The sequence below is a fragment of the Mytilus californianus genome, unplaced genomic scaffold (assembly GCF_021869535.1).
Source record: "Mytilus californianus isolate M0D057914Y unplaced genomic scaffold, xbMytCali1.0.p SCAF_3, whole genome shotgun sequence".
NCBI classification, from domain to species: Eukaryota; Metazoa; Mollusca; class Bivalvia; order Mytilida; family Mytilidae; genus Mytilus; species Mytilus californianus.
Genome location: NW_026262679.1, coordinates 22,006,108 through 22,028,025, shown reverse-complemented (window position 1 = coordinate 22,028,025; position 21,918 = coordinate 22,006,108). Strand labels below are relative to the sequence as shown.

General features: G+C 32.4%; 1 protein-coding gene across 1 annotated transcript in view; it reads left to right on the top strand.

Moving 5' to 3' along the window:
• Positions 1-12,138, top strand: part of LOC127734123 (chondroitin sulfate proteoglycan 4-like) — a 39,510-nt gene extending 27,372 nt beyond the window's left edge. Inside the window, exon 3 of the mRNA XM_052243796.1 lies at positions 3,609-12,138. Within this exon, the coding sequence (XP_052099756.1) occupies positions 3,609-6,043 (2,435 nt within the window). The 3' untranslated portion in view covers positions 6,044-12,138. The remainder of the gene's footprint in view (positions 1-3,608) is intronic.
• Positions 12,139-21,918: the final 9,780 nt, after the last annotated feature.

Genomic DNA, 21,918 nt, shown 5'->3' with positions numbered 1-21,918 from the left:
TTGTTTAGAATGATTTTATTTGTTTCCCTTAAAAAAATCCGTACACTTTGCCTTTTCATAGCCTATGATGGCCATGTGATCTATTACCATCACTAGTTGTCGAGGTGCCTCCGTGGCCGAGTGGTCTAAGTTATCGAACTATTGCATCACTAGACTGTCAACACTGAGGTTGTCAGTACGAAACCCGCAGGTGTGCTCGACTCTAATCTTGATTGACTTGGATTGTCAGTTTTCCCACGTATTGTCGGTGGTTCTCTCTGGGCACTCTGACTTCCTCCACCAATGAAAACTGACTGCCAAGAAATACCACAATAGTGCTGAAAGTGGCTTTAAACACCAATCAATCAATATATTGTTGTAGCCATCGTCTGTCATGTGCTTTAACTCTTAAAAAATCTTCTCTTCTAAAACCACAAGGCCAATCTTGACCAAACTTGGCAACCTTCATCCTAGGGTACCTAGAAATGTCAATTATGCCTGCTGCACCAAAATAATGGTTGCTATGGCTAAATAGAACATAGTTATTGTCTAATATCTTGAACCATTAGTTAGAGAAAATCTGACAGGGGCAACATTGATTACAATGTCAACATCTCAATCTGTCTACCGGCAATTTTTACCAAAATTGTCAGAAGACTCCTTATAAGCGTTATTGCCCATGAATACCAATTTTTGCTTTTTTGCCAACTAGGATTAATTACCAAAAAACTATTTAAGATGGACAGCATTTGTATATGGCAAAAACAACACCTATGAAAAAGTAAATTTAATTGAAATGGTGAATATACTTCTGGTAGGAGTTATTGCCCCTGCAACCCTCTTTTTACCAATATTTGTGTTTTACCTCTATTCTTGAAAGCTATAAATTGTCAACAATGCCTGCATCCCATACCTTATGATAAGCTATAAAATTCTCAATTCTAGAAAAGGCAAAATGTGAAACAAGTAAAAAATGAAAACCCATTGCCTGATATATATATACGTACTTGAATTGTATATTAAAATATTGATAGATTTATCATACATCATGTATATGTACATTTTTATTTTTTGGATTCAAAGGTTGAATCAGCACCTTTATCATACATTTTTTTTTAACTGTAGATTGACTGCATGCTATTCTCGTAGTACTTTGCTATTCTTCTAGCTGAACATGATTGAAAGAGACATATATATATCATGTATATATAGTAGAATGGACATGCAGTACTCTAGTGCAGTATTTTTTTATACCAAAAATATATAATTTACAGCTGTACCTTATCTTACTGTTCTATATACAAAGATACTTGTGGGTAAAACTATAATAAATCTTAATAGATTAGGTACACATTTAGTACTTGAAAGCAAATTTATTCATATAGTGTTAACTTTCACATCTGGTGAAATCTTATATTATTTGTTAGTATAATGATATCCATATTTAACCTTATGACCAGGTATATGTCACAGATGTGATGTGATAGATGATTATTTAATAGGATAACCCATAAATAGGTGTTCTATAAATCTGATAATGTAACAGCCATTTCTCACAGATTGTAACATGCTAGGTATTGTCTTTATGAATAGAAGAAACAACACAATAGTAACCCAGCTGTCTACTACAGAAAAAGTATAATAGCAAGTAGGCATGCAAGAGCATTGTTAAAGTGATACCTGATAAAGGATGGTTACAATTAGCACTACAAACAAAAAAACTTATCACTGACTTAAGTTTTTTTATCAGTGATTGATGAGGTAAGGAAGGAAATCTAAACTCAGAAACATAGCGCTCAATCTGATAGCTCCAATGATTTCCTTTAATGCATATCTGCACAGCATATAGTTTTCTCTAGAGGATAGAACATACAAGATTTTTTATAAAGAAAACCTGAGTTTATCTATATTTTAAATAGTGTTTCTGACTGAACCTGTTAGTCTGTTTGGTTTAGGGAACACCATTAGACATAAAAGATTAGTCAAGTATGGAGGTATCTTACATTTTAGGGTGGGTTGTGTGGAGCTTCTACTTAGTCAATCTGTCATATGGCCATGCTATGGGAGGAAATTAGGATTAACTTGGTTGCTCCTTTCATTGTAAAATATATTTATCATTAGTATTCCAAGAATATTTCTGGACTTTGATATCACATTGATCTAAAGATTAAAAGCATGATTCCATAAAGGTGATTTACTAAACAGTCAAGTAGACTGCGTTGATCATGAACATTATTAATTATTTCAAGTTTATTTCTTAAAAGTAACTTACTTTTCTACATAAGGAAATGCCTGTACCAAGTCAGGAATATGACAGTTGTTTTCCATTTGTTTGATGTGTTGGAGCTTTTAATTTTGCCATTTGATAATGGACTTTCTGTTTTGAATTTTCCTTGGAGTTTGGTATTTTTGTTACTTTACTTTTTACTACAAGGATTGACACGTACAATCTTTCAATTTCTTGTGTATTTTTTTTTGAAATTCAATAATTCAATTAATAATCAAGTCTCTCGAACTAAGTCTTGAACTTATTGTTTTTACTCGGTTCTTCCTCTTCCAGTTTCTCACAGCTTTACTTGTCAACAACAGTTCTCAGAAACTGCTAGACAGATGTACTTCAGGTCCTACAATATGTTAGTTCTTACAGTTGTTCATTTAGTGATTTGTTTGTGCATGGGGGCTATTAAGGGATACTTTGAGGGCCAATAAGGATGGAGTTCACTATAGAACCATGCTGAAATGGTTACAACTTGAGAACAGTATTAATGGGATAGAGTGATGGTTGTTTTCAGTAATGATAATTTATTTAAGGTCAAAAGTTCAATGATCATCTGTGACCTTGACCTTATTTACACTATTTTTTAAAACAATTCATCCTAAAAGATATGGAGACTCTAATAAATGTTTCTACATAATGTAACAAGACCAATCAAATGAACTATAGGGTGATTCCCCAGGGGTCATTCCCACTCCCTGACATTTGAAAATGTTCAACTATCTTGAAAATATTGGACTTCTCACCCCTAAACCATATATTTTCCTCTGTTTTTGCAGAGGGAATATTCATTTTCACCTGTTGTACCAACATTTATAACCGCACATAAATTTATTTTGGACTTTGTACAAGATTATTTCTTGCATTTTGATAGAGCAGAATATTCATTTGCATCTTGTCTTGGGCAAAATTAATTATTTATTTTCAATTCTTATCAGGCCATAATATTCACTTCACTTTATGCAACATTTGTGCTAATATAGATATTGTTATTCCCTTGCCACAGTGGAGGGGGCATTAAGTGTTACCCTTGTCTGTCTGTACGTCCCAACATTATTTTCTGTCCTCTAAATTTAGTTTGCCTCAACCAAATGTTATGAAACTTATACACAATGCTTATTACAACAAAACACTTTGAATTTGGGTTGTGTCAATTTTACAGTTCTTGAGTTATGTCCCTTTATAATGTTATATGCAAGTGGGGGCATCATCTGTGTCCCAATGACACATTCTCCGTTTATTTTCAAACTGCTCTGTGTTCAAAGTATTACAATTTTGTGCATTCTATGATTAAATTGGTGTTGGACACCTTTAGAAGTTGTATTGACCCTAATTTTACATTGTATTTTTTCAGGGGCAGATAACGGTGAATTCAGCTTCCATGTTTCTGATGGTGTCAACAGTGATGGTCGCTTACACAAGTTTTATGTGACTGCAAAGTCATTGTTTGTCACATTGGTAAGAAATGTACAACTAAAGGTTTATCCTGGTAGAACTCAAGCCATTACCATCAGTCATTTATATGCCAAAACAAATGATCCTCGTCAAACTCATCCAATCATATACAATGTAATGGCAAAACCAAAAAAAGGGAGAATCATCACACGATATAATCAACGACCACTAGAACTACAGTCATTCAAGCAAGATGACATAGAAAATGGACTTATCTTTTATGAACACACATCATTTGATACTGAATGGGATGAAACAGATGTGTTTACTTTTGAAGTTTCATCATTATATGCCTCACCAGTCCAAAATCAAAGGTTTCAGATAGATATTTCATACACTAACATAGATAGTAGAGGTGGAGCCAGTTTTAATGAAAAAGGAAAATTATCCGTTAAAGAAGGAGGGGAAGTAACTCTTACCAGAGATCATGTTGATGTGACTGATTACATTCAGAGATTGCATACTGTAGATAGACACCGTGTTGATGTTTCATTTATATTGGCTGCTATACCAAAGCATGGCAATATCTTGTTGCATGGAAATGAATTGATGCTTGGCCAGTCTTTTACACAGGATAATATCAATAGGCGGCAAGTTAAATACAAACATGACGATTCAGAAACCATTGAGGATAATTTTATGGTGAAGTTAGAACTTTTGGATGGTGGTAAACTTCCAAACAGTGCATCATTAAATTTTACTGTCAAAGTTACACCTGTAAATGATGAATTATTCCAACTTGTAACAACCAATCCACGTTTATATGTTGTTCAAGGGCTCAAGGTTGATATTACAAGTAATGACTTAAAAACTGAAGATTTAGATACTCCCTCTGATCAAATTATTTATGAACTTACAATTTTACCAAAAAATGGAATTATAGCTTTCAAGGATAATCCTCGTCAGCTGATAAATAGATTTTCTCAAAAGGATATAGATGATGGGAAATTACAGTTCCAACATGATGGTAAAAATCCATCAACAACTTTTCATTTCCGTGTATCTGATGGAACTTTCCCCGCCATCAGCAGGTCGTGTTACATTACTGTCATTCCAGTGTCTATAGAACTTATAAATGAACAACATATACAGCTAATGCAGTCAGATAACATTGTAGATATAACAAGTCAGAACGTAGCTGTTAAAACTAATGGTCTCAAGAATAATGTGTACTATAATATCACTACCCCACCTCGTTATGGAGCTATTTATTCTGGCAAGTCGGTGGTCTTGTCTTTTAAACAGACCGACATAGATGAGGAGAATATATACTATAAACAACATGATCTGAGTTCTTATGTGGATTACTTTATTGTGGATGTGTTTTATCCTGGAATAGTCCCTACAGCTGTCATACATAATAGACAGATTAATATAGGTGTAGAACCACTGATTGTTACAAACCCATTTACAGCCAGAATAGGTGAGAAAGTGGCAATAACTACTAAGTATTTAGATGCAGGGAAGCTTGCTAACATTACTGGACATATGCCTCAATTCAAAATCATTGAGAAGCCAAAACATGGCAGAATATTAGGTCCAAAAAGGGTGAAACGAAATACTGATTCGGAAACTCATTATGATGACATTGCATATTTCTCTCATGATGATATCGTACACGGTAACGTGTTTTATTCCGTTGATAACATTCCATACCAGGAAGGATTGTGGGATAGCTTTGGGTACATGCTGTCAGCTGACAGTGTACAACCTGCTGCCGGTAGATTTAGTATAAAACTAGCACCTCCAGATGGTAATAGTACAGATGTAAATCCAAAAGGACGAGAGGTGATAGAACCTGATGTCAGAAGTGATTTTGTGATTGTTTTAGCTATTCTTATTCCATTGTTCATTTTACTCATTATAGTTTTGTTAGTGATTTATTTCATTTGGAGAAGACGTCACCACCAAGAATATGTCCCACCTTCTAATGAAAAAAGACTTAGGCCGTCAATATCTGGCCCTCTGACATTAGACCAACCTCATGTTCATATTGAACCTAAACAGGAAGTGACTCCATGTTCCGATGATGAGGCATCCTTTTTTGATGATCATCAAAATTACTATAACTTACCGCCACTGAGAGGCAGAAATGATGAGTATAGACTCATAACACATGCTGATGGAAAATCAGAAGTTGGTTCAAAAGTGCCACAATGTAAAGTGACGTTATTAGCAGACGACAATGAAAGTGCAAGTAGAATGTCTGGATACAGTGTTAAATCAGATACAAGTACTGAACTCTTTGAATGGTCATCTTTAATGGATCCTGAAATTCTGCAGCACTGTAGAACCACAAATCCTGTTTTACGTGATAATCAGTATTGGGTGTAATTGAAATTTGTTCTTATCATCTTACACTGAATGTGCATTTTTTGTTTATCATTATTTTGTTATAAAAATACTTCCATGTGTTGCCAAAAAATATTATTGAACTAGTGCTACCTTGCTACACCAAGATTTTTCCCTTAAATACAAGTCAAATTTGTTATGTTATATGTTAAACAAAATTTATAAACAAATTTTATCTCCAAAAAGGATATTTTTTGCTGTTGTTGTACTTTAACATGTTGCATGAAGAATGTACTTAATAAACACTAAAATCTCTTAAATGTAGAGATACAATTAGAAGATATGAAGGAACAGTTCAATAAGTATACAGAAAGGTAATGAATACACAAGTGTTATAATTTTGTTAGGAATCTCTTTTGTTTCACTCTATGATGATTTTAGCTGCAATGATTAAAAAAATTAAACATTTAAACATTTTTAACAACATGATCCAGATTAGAGTGAAATGATTTTATTGGTTGTTTGACATTCATGATTGTGATTTTCTGTGACCTTTTGTTTTAACCATTTAACTATGCATTGTGAATGTGATTTTAAAGTCTTTTGTATGCATGTCATTGTAATGATACAGCTTTGTATGCTTGTCATGTTAATGATACAGCTTTGTATGCAAAGAATTATTTTCCAGTTGTTCACTTTTGACTATCTTTTGAAAGCTTTTGCTTTAAGTGTGATACAGGTGATATTATTAATTTTGTGCATTGCAGTTACTATATTTTCTAAATTGTCTTGCTGGTTTATAATTTTTTTTACAATATACACTTTTTTGTTTTATTTGAAATAGTTGAGGTTTTTGTATCATGACCTGACCAAGCATAACTAAATTGGCAGTGGAAGGTATTTAAGATGTGTATCTACAAGTTCACTGATTTTGCCGATTAATCTGACAAAAAATGTATGGTAATGAATTTTTAAAGATGAAATGATAACATAACTTTAAATAATTTTCCTTTGTTCCTTAAAAAAGTATTCCTTATTAAAAGCTTATAAAAGTAGATGTAATATGTATCAATTTTTCAAGATTTGGTTTACATTTTTTGCAATCAAATATACCATGTACATTGTATAGTTGTGTTGGTTTAACATTTGTGATATATATGTGAGGTGCTAGTATGTAAATTAATCAAATGAGATTGTCATGTCAAAGTTTTTTTCTAAGTGTATATAAGTAGCTTTGTTTGTAGTACCATTTGACAGTGTTATTCTATTATGGAATCATTGTACACTCAGCGTTTGTATACTAACACTATGTGGAATCATTGTACACTTCGTGTATGTATACTGACACAATGTGGAATCATTGTAAACTTGGTGTATGTATACTAACACAATGTGGAATGATTGTACACTAACTAGTGTATGTATACTAACACAATGTGGAATCATTGTACACTTCGTGTATGTATACTAACAAAATGTGGAATCATTGTACACTTAGTGTATGTATACTAACACAATGTCCCTAGAAACTGACAGTCCTGTCTGACATATAATTATTAATTCATCACAAATTACAAGCAATAGTTCAGCTAAAATTCATGAGAAGTCATTTTGTATGTACATCCTACATTTTATAAGTGTTTTTTACTTTAGAACCTTTTTATTTTAAAAGTCATTTTAAACATACAAAATTACATAAACATCATTTTTTATAAGTCTTTTCTTCTTTTTATGAAATTCTTTTGGAATTTTGTGAATGTACACTTAATGCCTAGTTTTCACTCTTGCTGTCATCTTTATCAAAATCATGATAGAGTTCTTAATAATATGCATTAGATTCATGATTTTTCTTAGTTGGAAACAGTTCAGAATAAGTGAATAAGTGATAACATTATATAATTTTTCATAGTCAACAAATATATTAGAAATGTCTGGAACCAAGTATGAATATTTCCGTTTTACCATATCAGTTATTTTAATCAACATTAGTTTTATTAAAAACATTCATCCACTATAGTATTGGTGTTTTAAGCACATTTTTCTAATGGCACTGACTTAATCAATCAGACCTCAGACCATCGTCTGTATGCTGTAATCATTTGATCATATTTACTGCCATAAAGTTTGATCTTATAACATTTATATTGGTCTGTTTGCTTTTTCTGATGGTAATTATTGATATTTGTGGTTTTTCCAATCTAATATCATATAATTATTCCAATTGTCCATATATTCTATAAAATGTTAGACTAAGTATGTTATGATGAAAGGTTCTTTAGTAATGGGTCATTTAAAATGTATACCTAGAGTAATAGAGATGGAGTCTTATTAATTAAACTGTTGCTTAGACAATAGACATGCTTCTCTGAAATAAACATCAAAGATTTCTGGATTTTACATACATACATGTAGTTTTATTGTATTATAAATCATTACATATCCATCTGATTATTAACAGTGACCATACTGAATGTATTATAATTGTTTTCCCTTAAATTAAATGACATCTTTATTGTCCAAATTGAAAATTAATTAGTAGGAATGGTAACATTAACTTAATGGCTCTTTGTCCAGAAATTGAATTAGATAAGTAAATGAAGGTGTCTCCCTGGTTTGTAAATTATGTTGAGGTTATTGGGGACAAACAGAATGCTACTTTATCATCTCTATAATGTTTTATTCAATATTAATATCAAAAGGTGTTCTCTCAATGGTGTTAGAATGAAGCGTGTGATATAATTTTCTACTGTGAATGGATATTATACAATTTTTCTGACTGTTAAACGTAAAAATCAATGTAATGTGATTAGTGTCTAGATGTCTGTTATTTCTACGTGGATCTGGGAGAATAGCAAACTAGGTTAATTCTATCAAACCTTTGGGATTTCCGTATTCTTCTAATTTGTTAGAGTGATAATGAATTTTAGCACTGAAATTATGAATATCTGACTTTATTTATTTAAATTGCTTCCAAATGGTTTTATGGCAGAACGGGGAGCATTGCATAAGTGTCTTTGGAGAACATTAAATTTATACAGTTCAGTAGTTATATGAAACAGTAAATTGGTTGAGTTTATCTTTTTGCCAATATTTTGCATTTAGTTAGTTTTGTTAATGTTATAAAACAGTTTGATAAGGATTTTATGACTTAATGTTAATTTATAACTGTTTGGATGAGGAAAAATCTGCTGGAATGTTTTTAGAACACTTGTCTAGTTTTTATAGTTATGCTTAATTAAAGTTGGTTTTGCCAAAAAAAATCCTTTATTGCTCTATAACTGTTCTTAAAAAGCAGGAAGTCCTCTATGCCCGAGGTTATATGAAGCTACATCGTTGCATCAATCCATATAAGACAATGGTTTGATAACAACAGTATTTATTCAGTTCTATATTAGGATGGCAGAAGAGTTTGATTAGGTTAAGTTTATCTTCTGCTGTAATCAATCTGTTGATGAGAAGACATCCCACTCAACCAGAGGACAATGACAGAGAATTATTGATTTATGTAAACGAAGCATGCTTTTAATTATTACATTCAGGGTTTCTTTTGTTTTGCTCAAGCCAGTTAAAGGAGAATGTACAATTTAGAACCAAACCGGCCCTTAATACAAAAACACTTCAAAACTTCATTAGAACTGAGTACTTTTTTTGTTAAATATATTTCCACTAAAAAGGTTTTACAGCCATGAAGTAAAAGTGTAGTAATATGACAAAATTGTTTAAATCTTATCCATTGGAAGCAGACATTCAGATAAATTATACAGAATCCTCGCCCTACATATTTAATCAGGAAGCTTATTTTTTTCTTCTTCAGTAAATTTACAGGGCTTTGTAAATCCCAAAATGTACCTTCTCTTTTACACTTTATGTATTTTTCAATGTTGTATAATGCTTTATGCAAATAAACTTAGAAATGCTGTGATATGTTCACTGTAAGCCAAGATAAGCCTTTCTAAGACATAAACATGATAAAATATGAAAAGCCTGTGTAAGCAATGCTTTTTCCCTGAATTTTTATTGGCAGAGTAGTTTCAAAAAGGAGGATGCAGAGTGCACATGATTAGGGATTTTTTTATCAATAACTTTTATATAATTTAAAACAGAAAAAATGGCCAAAAACATGAAATAGAAAAATATTTAGGTGGCAAGCCTGTGTGGAAAAAAAACTATGAAAATTTTTTTTTCAATCATTGTTGGCAAAAAACTAGTTCTAAATATCAATTTGAAGGCTAGTTATACAGTTCTCTGTTTCGTTTTTGACTTTTGAAGTTTAGATGATATGTGAACAGTATTAATCTGGGACCCGTCTTTTTCATTATCTTTAAGACTTATTACCTATTCACGTAACAACATTGCAGTATTGAAATTTAGATAAGAATCCATGTTTTTCTTTATACATTATTAATTTAGTACTTTGATTTCTTATAAAGTTCATGAAGTACCTTGTGTATATAAAGAGTTAAGATTTTTAAGCTTTTAGGGCCTAGATATATATCCACAAAGAATAAAAGTTTTTCATTTAAGCTCTAACTCAAAATCATGAATGTAATCTATATGTAACTTGTATATAACTGTAATGAATATGTGATAGGTTTTATTAACCAGCCTTATATATATAAAGATTGTGATATACATGGACAGCTTTGTATCATTATGCATGTATGTTATTTCATAATTGACAATTCCTCGTGCTTATATGTGCTTGAGGAGTGTGAACATATTGCATGTATGTTGAATCATATAATCAATACCTCACTATAGGACTCCATTCACCCAGTCATCAGATGTGTTGTTATATCATTATTGTACAATTTTAATATTAGTTTTCACAAAATTACATGTCAATTTACAATCAAGATTAGCAAAATAGGATAGTGTTTTTGTAGACAGATGTTAAACTATGGTGATTCATATATCAGTAAATTAATCAACAATCAACTATAGTGGGGAAATAATGTTAAATATGGACTTGGGAATGTTTAAAATCATCACTAATGATTGCATTTAATGTGATTTATTGCTTTCTTTGAAATTCTAATATATTAAAGTACTAAAAATCCTATTTCTGTACATTTAAATTTTCTCTCTAATTTCAGACTTCAAATGTTTACTGAAAATTAGCAGTCTTTGACCAATAAAACTTACTGTTAAAATCTAGTACTGGTACATATTGGTACAGATAAATTGACAGCTGCTTATCAATAACTACAGTTCCATTAGAGTATTAAGGAAATCAGAAATTAATCTCAGTGAAATATTCAGTCAGAGAAGTTCCTCTTGACAGTTATTTCAATTAGTACCTGATGCTTCAAATTTCCTTAGTGATGGAAGTGGGAATGGTTCTTGGTATGGAAAATTCTCTCATGTTTAAGATAAAAAATATTTTTTAGGTTAAATTGGGATGATAATGTATTTTAAATATTTATCACGTGTAATGCAGAAGATTTTCTTATATTTCTTAATCTACTTAAAATTTTGATTCAATTGGGAAAGCAGATTGTGTTGATGGGACATGTTTGGGCTAAAATAAAGGAAACCCATTTGTATACATTTGGTGGTTGCTGAAAAAAAGTGATCCCTTTATGATTGGAAAAGGGAAGAGAACCTTTTATTCAAAGACAATAGATGTAAGGTAAATTGGCAAAAAGGGCAAGAGATTTTTATTGAGATATATAGGCAAACAGTTATTGGTAGAAAGAAGCTGCAAATGTCACTGTTAATTATCCACCAGTCTCCCTAAATTTATTTATTGGAGTGACTAGTGGTATTGAAAAGCTGTGGTGGGATTTTATGGGGAGAGGGATGGATTCAGGGGTTTTGAAACAGGAATTGTGGGGATATATCCTTGGAAAAGAGATGAAGAGAACAAAAAATTTTGAATGCAAATTAGAACGAATGAAGTAAAACAATAATATTGTGAGTAAGTGTATTTGCTGTGTATAATGCTTTTTGTAACTTGTAAATTTTTGTTGATGTTAGTGACAAATGTTTGGTTGTTATTTTGTTTGAATGAGATTGTTATAAATGTTTTTAAGTATATATGCAATATCATAAATTACATTTTGTTACTTATTTTCTTTTGTTTTGAGAATACTTGTGCCAATTGGGGATACAAGAAATAAATCATGTTCAAATACTATGTGCTTTTGTATAATCGGCCATCTTTAATATATTGTAATTTTAATAGTCTGGTATTTTGTCAGACAATACAATGAATAATAACAAAGCCATATTATGGAACGCCACAGCTGTCTTATGTGGAACTCTGATATTACTTTATGTTGTTTTATTATTACTTGATGATATTTTGTCTTTACTTAATATGGTTTTGACATTACATAATGATGTTTTGATATAACTCAATATGGAATAGTCATTACTTAATGATATTTCGATATTACACGATATGGTTTCGTATTGACTTGATATAGTTTTGTCATTACTCAATATGGTTTTGTCATTACTCGATGTGGTTTCACCATTATTTAATGTGGTTGTGTCATTAGTCAATGTGGTTTTAACATTACCTGATGTGAATGTGACTTAACGTTATGTAGTTGTTTCATTACATGATGTGGTTTTGTTATTTCGTAATGATGATTTGCCTTTTCTTTATATGGTTTTAACATGACGCAATGATGTTTCAAAATTTGACGATTTTACACTACATGAAGTGTTTGTTTCATTATTTGATGTGGTCCTGTCATTCTTTGATGTGGTTATCCCATTACTTGATGAGGTAAAACCACGTGACCAATTCGGAAAAAAATATGTTCTATTTTTAAACAGATTTCAATATATCGTTTGTTTAATGTGCTTTGGATGGGTATCGCTATCCATTGAGTTAAAGTTCAAATTAAAGTTCGAGTAGTTGTTCAGTTTTTCTGTAGATGCTTTTTCTTGAAATTGAGGAATAACTCCTATACAAGTTTTAAAACACTTCATGGAGGTTTACAAATTTATCATGTCAAAACAGTTTAATTCGGTTTTATTTAACTCAAACAAAACTGTATGGTTTTCAACAATGAGTAAAACCCATACCCTATAGTAAGCTATAAAAGATCCTGAAATGAAAAATGTAAAAAACTAGAAACCTAACGATCTATAGATAGATAGATAGATAGATACTTTATTCTCTAAAAACTAAATACAAGTTTACAGAGAAACATACAATATAAATACAGATACAATAGTCGAGGTAAACAAATCGAGTATGATATTCTAAAAGTAATATACATGGCATACAAGTTTAGTAACATGTATAATGAAAGGTTAAACTCAATAGAAATAAAAAAATGGAGATGGAAACGCCGACGCCACTATCGACGACGAAATATAGGTTTGTTGTGTCTCACTGCCGCTACATTGATGTCGCAGGCTCGACACAAATCAAAAGACTTGAACTTTATTGTTAACAAATGAAACACTTCAAATCAACTCACACTAAAGTTACAGGGAAACGGGGGGAGGGGGGCTCGGACTAAGCGACAAAGCATCAATACTATAAAATAAGAATTCTCCGATTTTTTTTAGCGTAAATGATCATTTGAACTTATACGAATATCAATCTTTTATTTGTAATCAATTGAATTCCCTAATCTACCTCGCACTAATTGAAAAATAAACTTTTTGGAATATCTGTTTCATATGTGACGACGGACATGTTCCAGTGGTCGTAACCATAAAACCGTCATCTTTTCCTTGAATGTAAACTACCAAATAAAACCAAATCACTGGGTTTGTACTTTCTCGAATAACACGACGGGTGCCTTTCTGGAGCATCCGAGATCACCCTGATGGATTTATATTACCCAGTCATACCGATCTATTGAAAAAGCCAAATGAAACTGTTTTGTATGCCACCGCAACTGAAAGTTGGGGGGGGGGGGGCATATTGTTTTACCCCTGTCCGTCCGTCCGTCTGTCTGTCCCATTATGGGTATATAGTTATTCCGCATAACTCTTCCTACAGTTTGAGTCCTAGGAAGTTTTCTCTTTACTGTCTGTTTGTACATATATTGAAGGTGTGCATGTGTTCAGGGTTTTTATTTTTATTATCTTTTGCTCTTTTGGGAGATAATTGAATTTTTTTTTGTCATTTTTGGGGTATAAGCGGTTAAATGAGTTGAGTGCGGGGGCATCACTTTGTCTAGTTTACATTTTTTTCCCGTGTTGTGCTGTTACACAACTGTAACAGTCCGATGTAAGGTTAGGATTTAGCGCTCACATACATGTTAAACTCCGCCACGTGCACTTTCTTTATGTACCTGCCCCAAGTCAGGAGCATGAAGTTCAATTGTTGTCGTATAAATGTGTGTCATTTTTTTTTGTAGATTGTTTATTTATAAATAAGACCGTTTGTTTTTTCGTTTGAATTTTTTCACATGTTGCATGGTGGCCTTTTGTAGCTGACTAAACGGTGTGTTGAAGGCTGTACGGTTGCCTATATATGATTTCTTACATCCACTGCATTTAAACTCTGATGGATAGTTGTCTCATTGTCAATCACACCACATCTAACTTTATTTCAACTTCAATGTTGCGTTTTGTATACTGTAACATTGTTTATCTTTTGTACGCATACCCCTGAGCCCTATTTTCGGAAGCCCGAGCAAAAGTCCTTGTTCCGCGATAGAAAATTTAATTACGAACTCATATAAGATAGCTCGAATTTCAACTCAAAATCTTAATTAATCTAAATGAGACTTAAATTCGAATCTTACTCAAACTCTACCTCAAAAAGTGACTCAAATTTAATGTTGTAACTAGAACTCTTACTACCTCAGTTAAATGTGACTCAAACTCGAAGTCCAACTCGAAACTTAATGCTAACTAAAACTTTAATTCTAATAATGACTTGAATTCGAAATCGAAGACTAACTCAAAGTTTAACTCAAACAGTAACCCGAACTTTAATTTGAACTCTAATTCGATGGATGGCCACACTCATCCAAGGCACATACAACATGGAAATCTATCTAAAAATAGAACAGGTTTTTCCGAATTGGTCACGTGATTTTACCTAATCAAGTAATGGGATAACCACATCAAAGAATGACAGGACCACATCAAATAATGAAACAAACACATCATGTAGTGTAAAATCGTCAAATTTTGAAACATCATTGCGTAATGTTCATTACAAAATAACAAAACCACATCATGTAATGAAACAACTACATAACGTTAAGTCACATTCACATCAAGTAATGTTAAAACCACATTGACTAATGACACAACCACATTAAATAATGGTGAAACCACATCGAGTAATGACAAAACCATATTGAGTAATGACAAAACTATATCAAGTCAATACGAAACCATATCGTGTAATATCGAAATTCATTAAGTAATGACTATTCCATATTGAGTTATATCAAAACATCATTACGTAATGTCAAAACCATATTAAGTAGAGACAAAATATCATCAAGTAATAATAAAACAACATAAAGTAATATCAGAGTTCCACATAAGACAGCTGTGGCGTTCCATACCATATGACCAAAATTGTTGATAGACCATTTTGTATGCAAAAATCTGACAACTTATAGGCTATTTCTGGAATCATGTCTTTCACCGGAAAAAATTGTCAATTTCGCACACCTTTATGACGTCATTGACCAGATAGAAGGCGCTCCTGTATCCCTGCTCTATTAAAGTTTCAAGCACTTTCAGAATCGTCATTATGCAGGGTAGTCTAGAAATAATATATGTTCCATAAGTACTTAATCTTAATTTCCCAAATAATTTGTGCAGTATAAGATCAAACTTTTTCACCCGTTAACTCGATATGTGTTGGAAGTGACGATGCCTACATTTTGGTTACGTGGTGATGGAAGTCACATGACAGATTCAACTAACTACCGTATACCAGAACTGGCGTATTGGTATAGATTAGGACAAATTGAACAAAGAGTGTTTACTTTCGTCTTAATGATTGTGAAAGTTGCATAAAAATAAGATGGAGGATGATTCCCAATGAGACAACTCTCAACCATACTAGTACTACAACTATAGGTCATCATACGACCTTCAACAATGAACAAAACCCATACAGCATGTCTACCATGTAGTTAAGAAGGATAAGAAAGAAACTGAAGAAGGCTAGTGGCTCGAACGTCTTAAAAAAATGGTTTAATTACTAAAATAGTGTAATACGTGTCAGGGGCGGATCCAGCCATTTATAAAAGGGGGTTCCTTACCCAGGATAAAGGGGTTGGGGGGGGGGTCCAACTATATGTCCCCATTCAAATGCATTGATCGTCAAAAAAAAGGGGGGTTCCAACCCCCGGAAACACCCCCCTCTCCCCGGGATCCGCCACTGGGTGTTCTCTAATGGAATTTTGAAACAAGAATGCAAAAAAATACTTATAAGATTGCTCCATTGAGTCATGTCAGCTGACTGTCAAATCAGTTGAACAAGATTTCTTATTCAAAAACTGATCAATTGGGACATTGAAACTACAACTTACAAGGAGAACATTGAACAACTTGAGATGTTATGTGCACATTTGAGAAGTGCAGTGTCACTATTTTGAATCCACAGATTTTACAAAGCAGGGTTCATATTCATATCGACTAACATGTTCTCGTCCTAAATATGCATTTAATATGCCACTTGACGTTAAACAGCCATCCATCTAAAGATTTTAAGGTGAGGAGTCAAGAAACACCTGAATAAGAGCATTTTTGTAAAAATTCCAAGTAACCAGTAATTTATGCTATTATGAAAATTTTGGTCAGAATGATGGAGGTGCCTGCTGTGGATTCATTCATTTTTCGTGGATACCAATTTCAAGGCTTGAGGAAAAATTATATTTTCATGGATATTTGATTTTGTTGCTTTTCCAAAGTTTTCGTGCGAAAATATATATTCCAAGAATAATAACGAATCCACTGCACTTGGTATATGTCCAAGGATTTACATAATGTTTGGCTACTATAATAAAAACTTGGTATTTTTCACCAAATAGGCTTGGTTTGATTAAATATACTATAACCAATATTTGTAACTGAAGAACTATATAGAAAAAAAGAGAAGATAAAAAGGGAGAGCAATAAAAAACATATGATGTGAAAGTATAATAACAATATTTTTACAGGACAAAACAGGAAAGATATCATTTTTTACAAATTATATAGCACTTTGAAAGGGTAAGCCAATGTGACTATCTGATTGTTAGTTACTTCCACATACTATCGATAACTTCTTCATATCCTAAATAAATAGTTTACAGAACATGATACTGTTTAACAAATGCATGTGAAAAGTAAAAACACAAAAATACTGAACTCCGAGGAAAATTCAAAAAGGAAAGTCCCTAATCAAATTGCAATATCAAAAGCTCAAAGACATCAAACGAATGGATAACAACTGTCATATTCCTGACTTGGTAAAGGCATTTTCTTATGTAGAAAATGGTGGATTGAACCTGGTTTTATAGCTAGCTAAACCTTTCACTTGTAAGACAGTCGCATCAAATTCCATTATATTGACAACGATATATATAAAGAAGTTAATAGAAATAACAGCAAAGATTGAATACAACAAATTAGACAAACAATAAAAAAAAAAAAATGACTATATAAGAACGTGGGACAAGAAAGTCTGGCTTTTTTTGTGAAAAAAAATTTGTTATATCTTTTGAACTGTTTTTTCCAAACATGTACGTAACTAGTTTTCTCAACCTGCTTGTTGTTTTGGTTATTGATATTAAGTTAGTACAATTAAGATTGGCATCGGTCATGATTATCTAACAAAGACAAAGGTAGGGTTTTGATATATAACCTTTCTTTCATGTCAATCCGAATTGACCTAAGTATTAAACTTTGACTTACAGAATATAGTGTTACAGCTCTGATCTAGTTACAGAAAAATTATATTGAGATTATACTTCTTTAAAATTAAAATTCCACCTTTGTCTTTATTACTAGAAGTTAGATGATGAAGACATATAATTATTTAGATAAAGCAACATCTTTATACTAATCATCTACGGTAACCTGTAACAAACACATATTACACAACTCTTTTCATTAATAATATGTCAGGTGCTGGATTACGTTTCAAATAAGAAAATGCAATGTTGCAGTAAGTAAATGGAAGTTATTTTGGTATTGGTTTGTCAACTCTCAATAATCAAAGCAGGGACCAATAGTCACGTTTAAGTCCCAAATTGTAACTTTAGAAAACATTGTTCCGAAAAATAAAAATGCACTTTAGCAAAAATAAAAAATGCATGCAGTAGTTGTCGTTTGTTGATGAGGTTCATAATTAAGTGTTTCTCGTTTTTTATATAGATTAGACCGTTTGTTTTCCCGTTTGAATGGTTTTACATTAGTAATTTTTGGGGCCCTTTATAGCTTGCTGTTCGGTGTGAGCCAAGGCTCCGTGTTGAAGACCGTACTTTGACCTATAATGGTTTACTTTTATAAATTTTGACTTGGATGGAGAGTTGTCTCATCGGCACTCATACCACATCGTCTTATATCTAAGTAATAATAGCGGCCTTGGGTATTACAAGTTGTATTATTGTTTATTTTGGAAATTGAATGAAGTCAATTGTTCATAATGCCCTGAAAGCCAATATGTTATGTGTATGTCAAATATATATATATTTTTTTATACAGAAATTGCAAGGATAAGTTCATCGATGTAAGACCGGCTATCGAGGGGTTCGCGTTGCTCTTGTTTTAGTTTTCAGTGTTGTAATAAACACATATTACATAACCCTTATGTGACATCTCGCATATATATTGCAGGAACTGCAAGGATAAGTTCATGTAAGCCTGGCTTTTTACTGCGACTTGACCGCAAGTATTTCACACCATCGATTGGAGTTTAAAAGGGGCTCGTCTTGCTCTTGCTTTAGTTTTCAGTGTTGTACTATGTGCTTTTTTTACTTTTCTATGTCTGTGTTGTTTTTTCCGGGAACAGTCTTTTCTATCCTCTGTAAAAAAAGTTTTAAAAAAATCGTATACGGTCAAATGTTATGGTTAGAAAATTTTCAGGATCGATGGTGACTACTATTCCACTCTATCACTTTAATTAACTTATCAACGTATTTCATAGCATATTAAACGGATGTCCCCGCACAACATCGTTTTTGTGTTTAAATCACATTACATTAACTGCTCAGTAAATTAATTTTGGTATTGACAATTCACTTGGAAAGTCAACATATACCCCCACGACACTTAACAAGGAGGAAATCCTGGATAATCAAAGGTATGTACTATGTTCCTTTGGAATTTCAACCAAAGAGAAGAACTGGATCTTCATTCACAGTATTTGATACCTAAACTATACAACGTTTTATCAGCAATCAAAGCCGGGCTTCAAAGTTATTGTGAAACTGCCTTTTCTATAGGTGGCGTAAATCAGATGTGGATACTAAAAAATTCTAAAGATCTTTTAGGGTACATACAATCTAAGACTCTTTCATCTTGCAATAGTATTAAAACATTTGACTTTTCTACACTTTACACAAGTATTCATCTTTTTAATAAGCTTTGGATTTTCAAATATTTCGACCTCGATCATCACTGAAGAGACATTTATTGTCGAAATGCGCATCTGGTGCAGACAAATTGGTACCGTTAATGTTATTATTCCCCTAATTATTCAAACTAAAAGACAAATTGAAAGAGTTGGTCCTTCTTTGTTTCATAAAAAGGAATGGCTAACGTAGATACAAGTATCTTGTCTAAGGAAGGGATAAATCGTATTTTGTAAATAATCACTCTGATTCAAACAAAAAAATCTCTGAAACTGACATTATCAAGATGTTTGATTTCTTGATTGACAACATATTTGTTACGTTTGGAGGACGTGTTTTTCAACAAATAATCGGCCTTCCCATGTGAACCAACTGTGCTTCTCTTCTTGTCGACTTGTTCATTTATTCATATGAGGCTGACTCATACAGGAATTTCTAAGGAAGAAAGAAAAGAAGTTATCAGTATCCTTTAACTTAACTTTCCGCTATATAGATGATGTTCATACACTAAATAATTCAAAATTACAGTTAAGTCCGCCTCATATCTTGACTTACATCTGGAAATTGACATTGTGGGTTGGTTGAAAACAAAACCTTCGACAAAAGAGATGAGTCTAGCTTCCCAATTGTGAACTTTCCATTTCTATGCAGCAACATTCCAGCAGCGGAGTATATATCTCCCAGTTGATACGATATTACAGGGCTTGTATTTCCTATCATGATTTCCTTGATAGAGGGCTGCTGCTCCCAAGGAAGCTATTAAATCAAGAGTTCCAAGTGGTGAAGTTGAAATTATCCCTTCGTAAATTTTACGGACGCCATCACGAGTTAGTTGACCGTTATGGAATATCTGTTTGACAGATGATGACGAATATGTTCCAATTGTCGTAACTACAATCCCGTCTCCTTTTCCTCGAATGTGACCTACCGAAATAGACTTATCACCGGATTTGTACTTACATGAGCCACATGTGGAGCAGGATATGCTTACCCTTCCAGAGCACCTGAGATCATCCCTAGTTTTTGGTGGGGTTGGTGTTGCTCAGATTTAAGTTTTCTATGTTGGGTTTTGTGTACTGTTTTCTTTTTAAGCCATGGCATTGTCAGTTTATTTTTAACTTATTAGTTTGAATGTCCCTTTGGTATCTTTCGCCTCTCTTTTATGCCACTAGTGGAATAGGATCTAATAATTCTTCAAGAGCACCCCAAAATGTGGTTGGGTTCTTGTTACTCAATCTGTAGTTTTCTATATGTAGTGTTTTGTGTACTTGTTTGTCTTTTCGTTGTCCTTCGTTTTTTTTGCCATGGCTTATTCATTTCTCTCGACTTATGGGTTTTAAATATTCCCTTTGTATCTTCCGCGTGTGTTTTTTTTTTTCTATTACAATTCATTAAAAATACATAAACAACTGCAAACTTTTATTAAATCAAAAGTTGCAAGTGGTCAGAAATTTTGCCAAACAGCAAAACGCCACAGTCAGAACAAACATTTCTAAACCGTCTGAAAAATGGCAGTAATGCAACTAAATGTTAATCTAAAAGTACTATATTCTTATTTATCTTTGTTATCCATCACACCGAAATGGAAGATTTAAGTATATGTATGGATTGAAAATGCACACAATTCTTCCAATCATTCCACCCAGTGATTTTGATCACGTTGATTATATAATTTATTCTAATGTATGGGACCTAAGGTGTTGTCATTTCTGACGTTGTATTTAAAAATATGGAAATCAGATATTGCTGCATAATTCCGTCAAGGTCTGCTATTTACTTTGACTTTTTTTCATGCCTTTTCATAATTTATGCAAGAATTTACGCATAACTTAAAGAAACATAGATTTTATAAAAGGAAACTGAATATTTTAGTATCTGTAAACATCCGTTATAGGGAAGTTCGTAATTGAAAATAATAATTATTTCTGGAAACACAAAAACGTATAAGAATGCAAAATGATCTCGTTTTGGTATTCAGATACTGTAACATAAGCTTTAGTTGTAAACACAATTTCCGAGATATAGATAATTTTCGCACTTTTTACATTAAAACCGCGCAAGGAAATTCCCACTGACTTGTACATAGACATAGATACAGCACATGACGGACTACAATTGTGATATACCAATATATAAATACACCGTTTGCACGTACGATAAAACCATGATGAAGAATAAAAAATAAGTAAACATTTTATCCCTTTTTTGTATAGGACTGAAAATACTTAATTGAGCAGGATATGTGAAGTAATAACTAACCAAGTAGTACATGTGCACATTATTATCATTTTTGTTGGAAGATAAAAAAAAACAAAAAAAAAAACAGCAAAGACTCTAAGAAAAAAGTCTAAACTTAGAATTTAGCTAGTTTTCACGGACAAAGTGACCGACCGTGCGAGAACCTCATGGGTA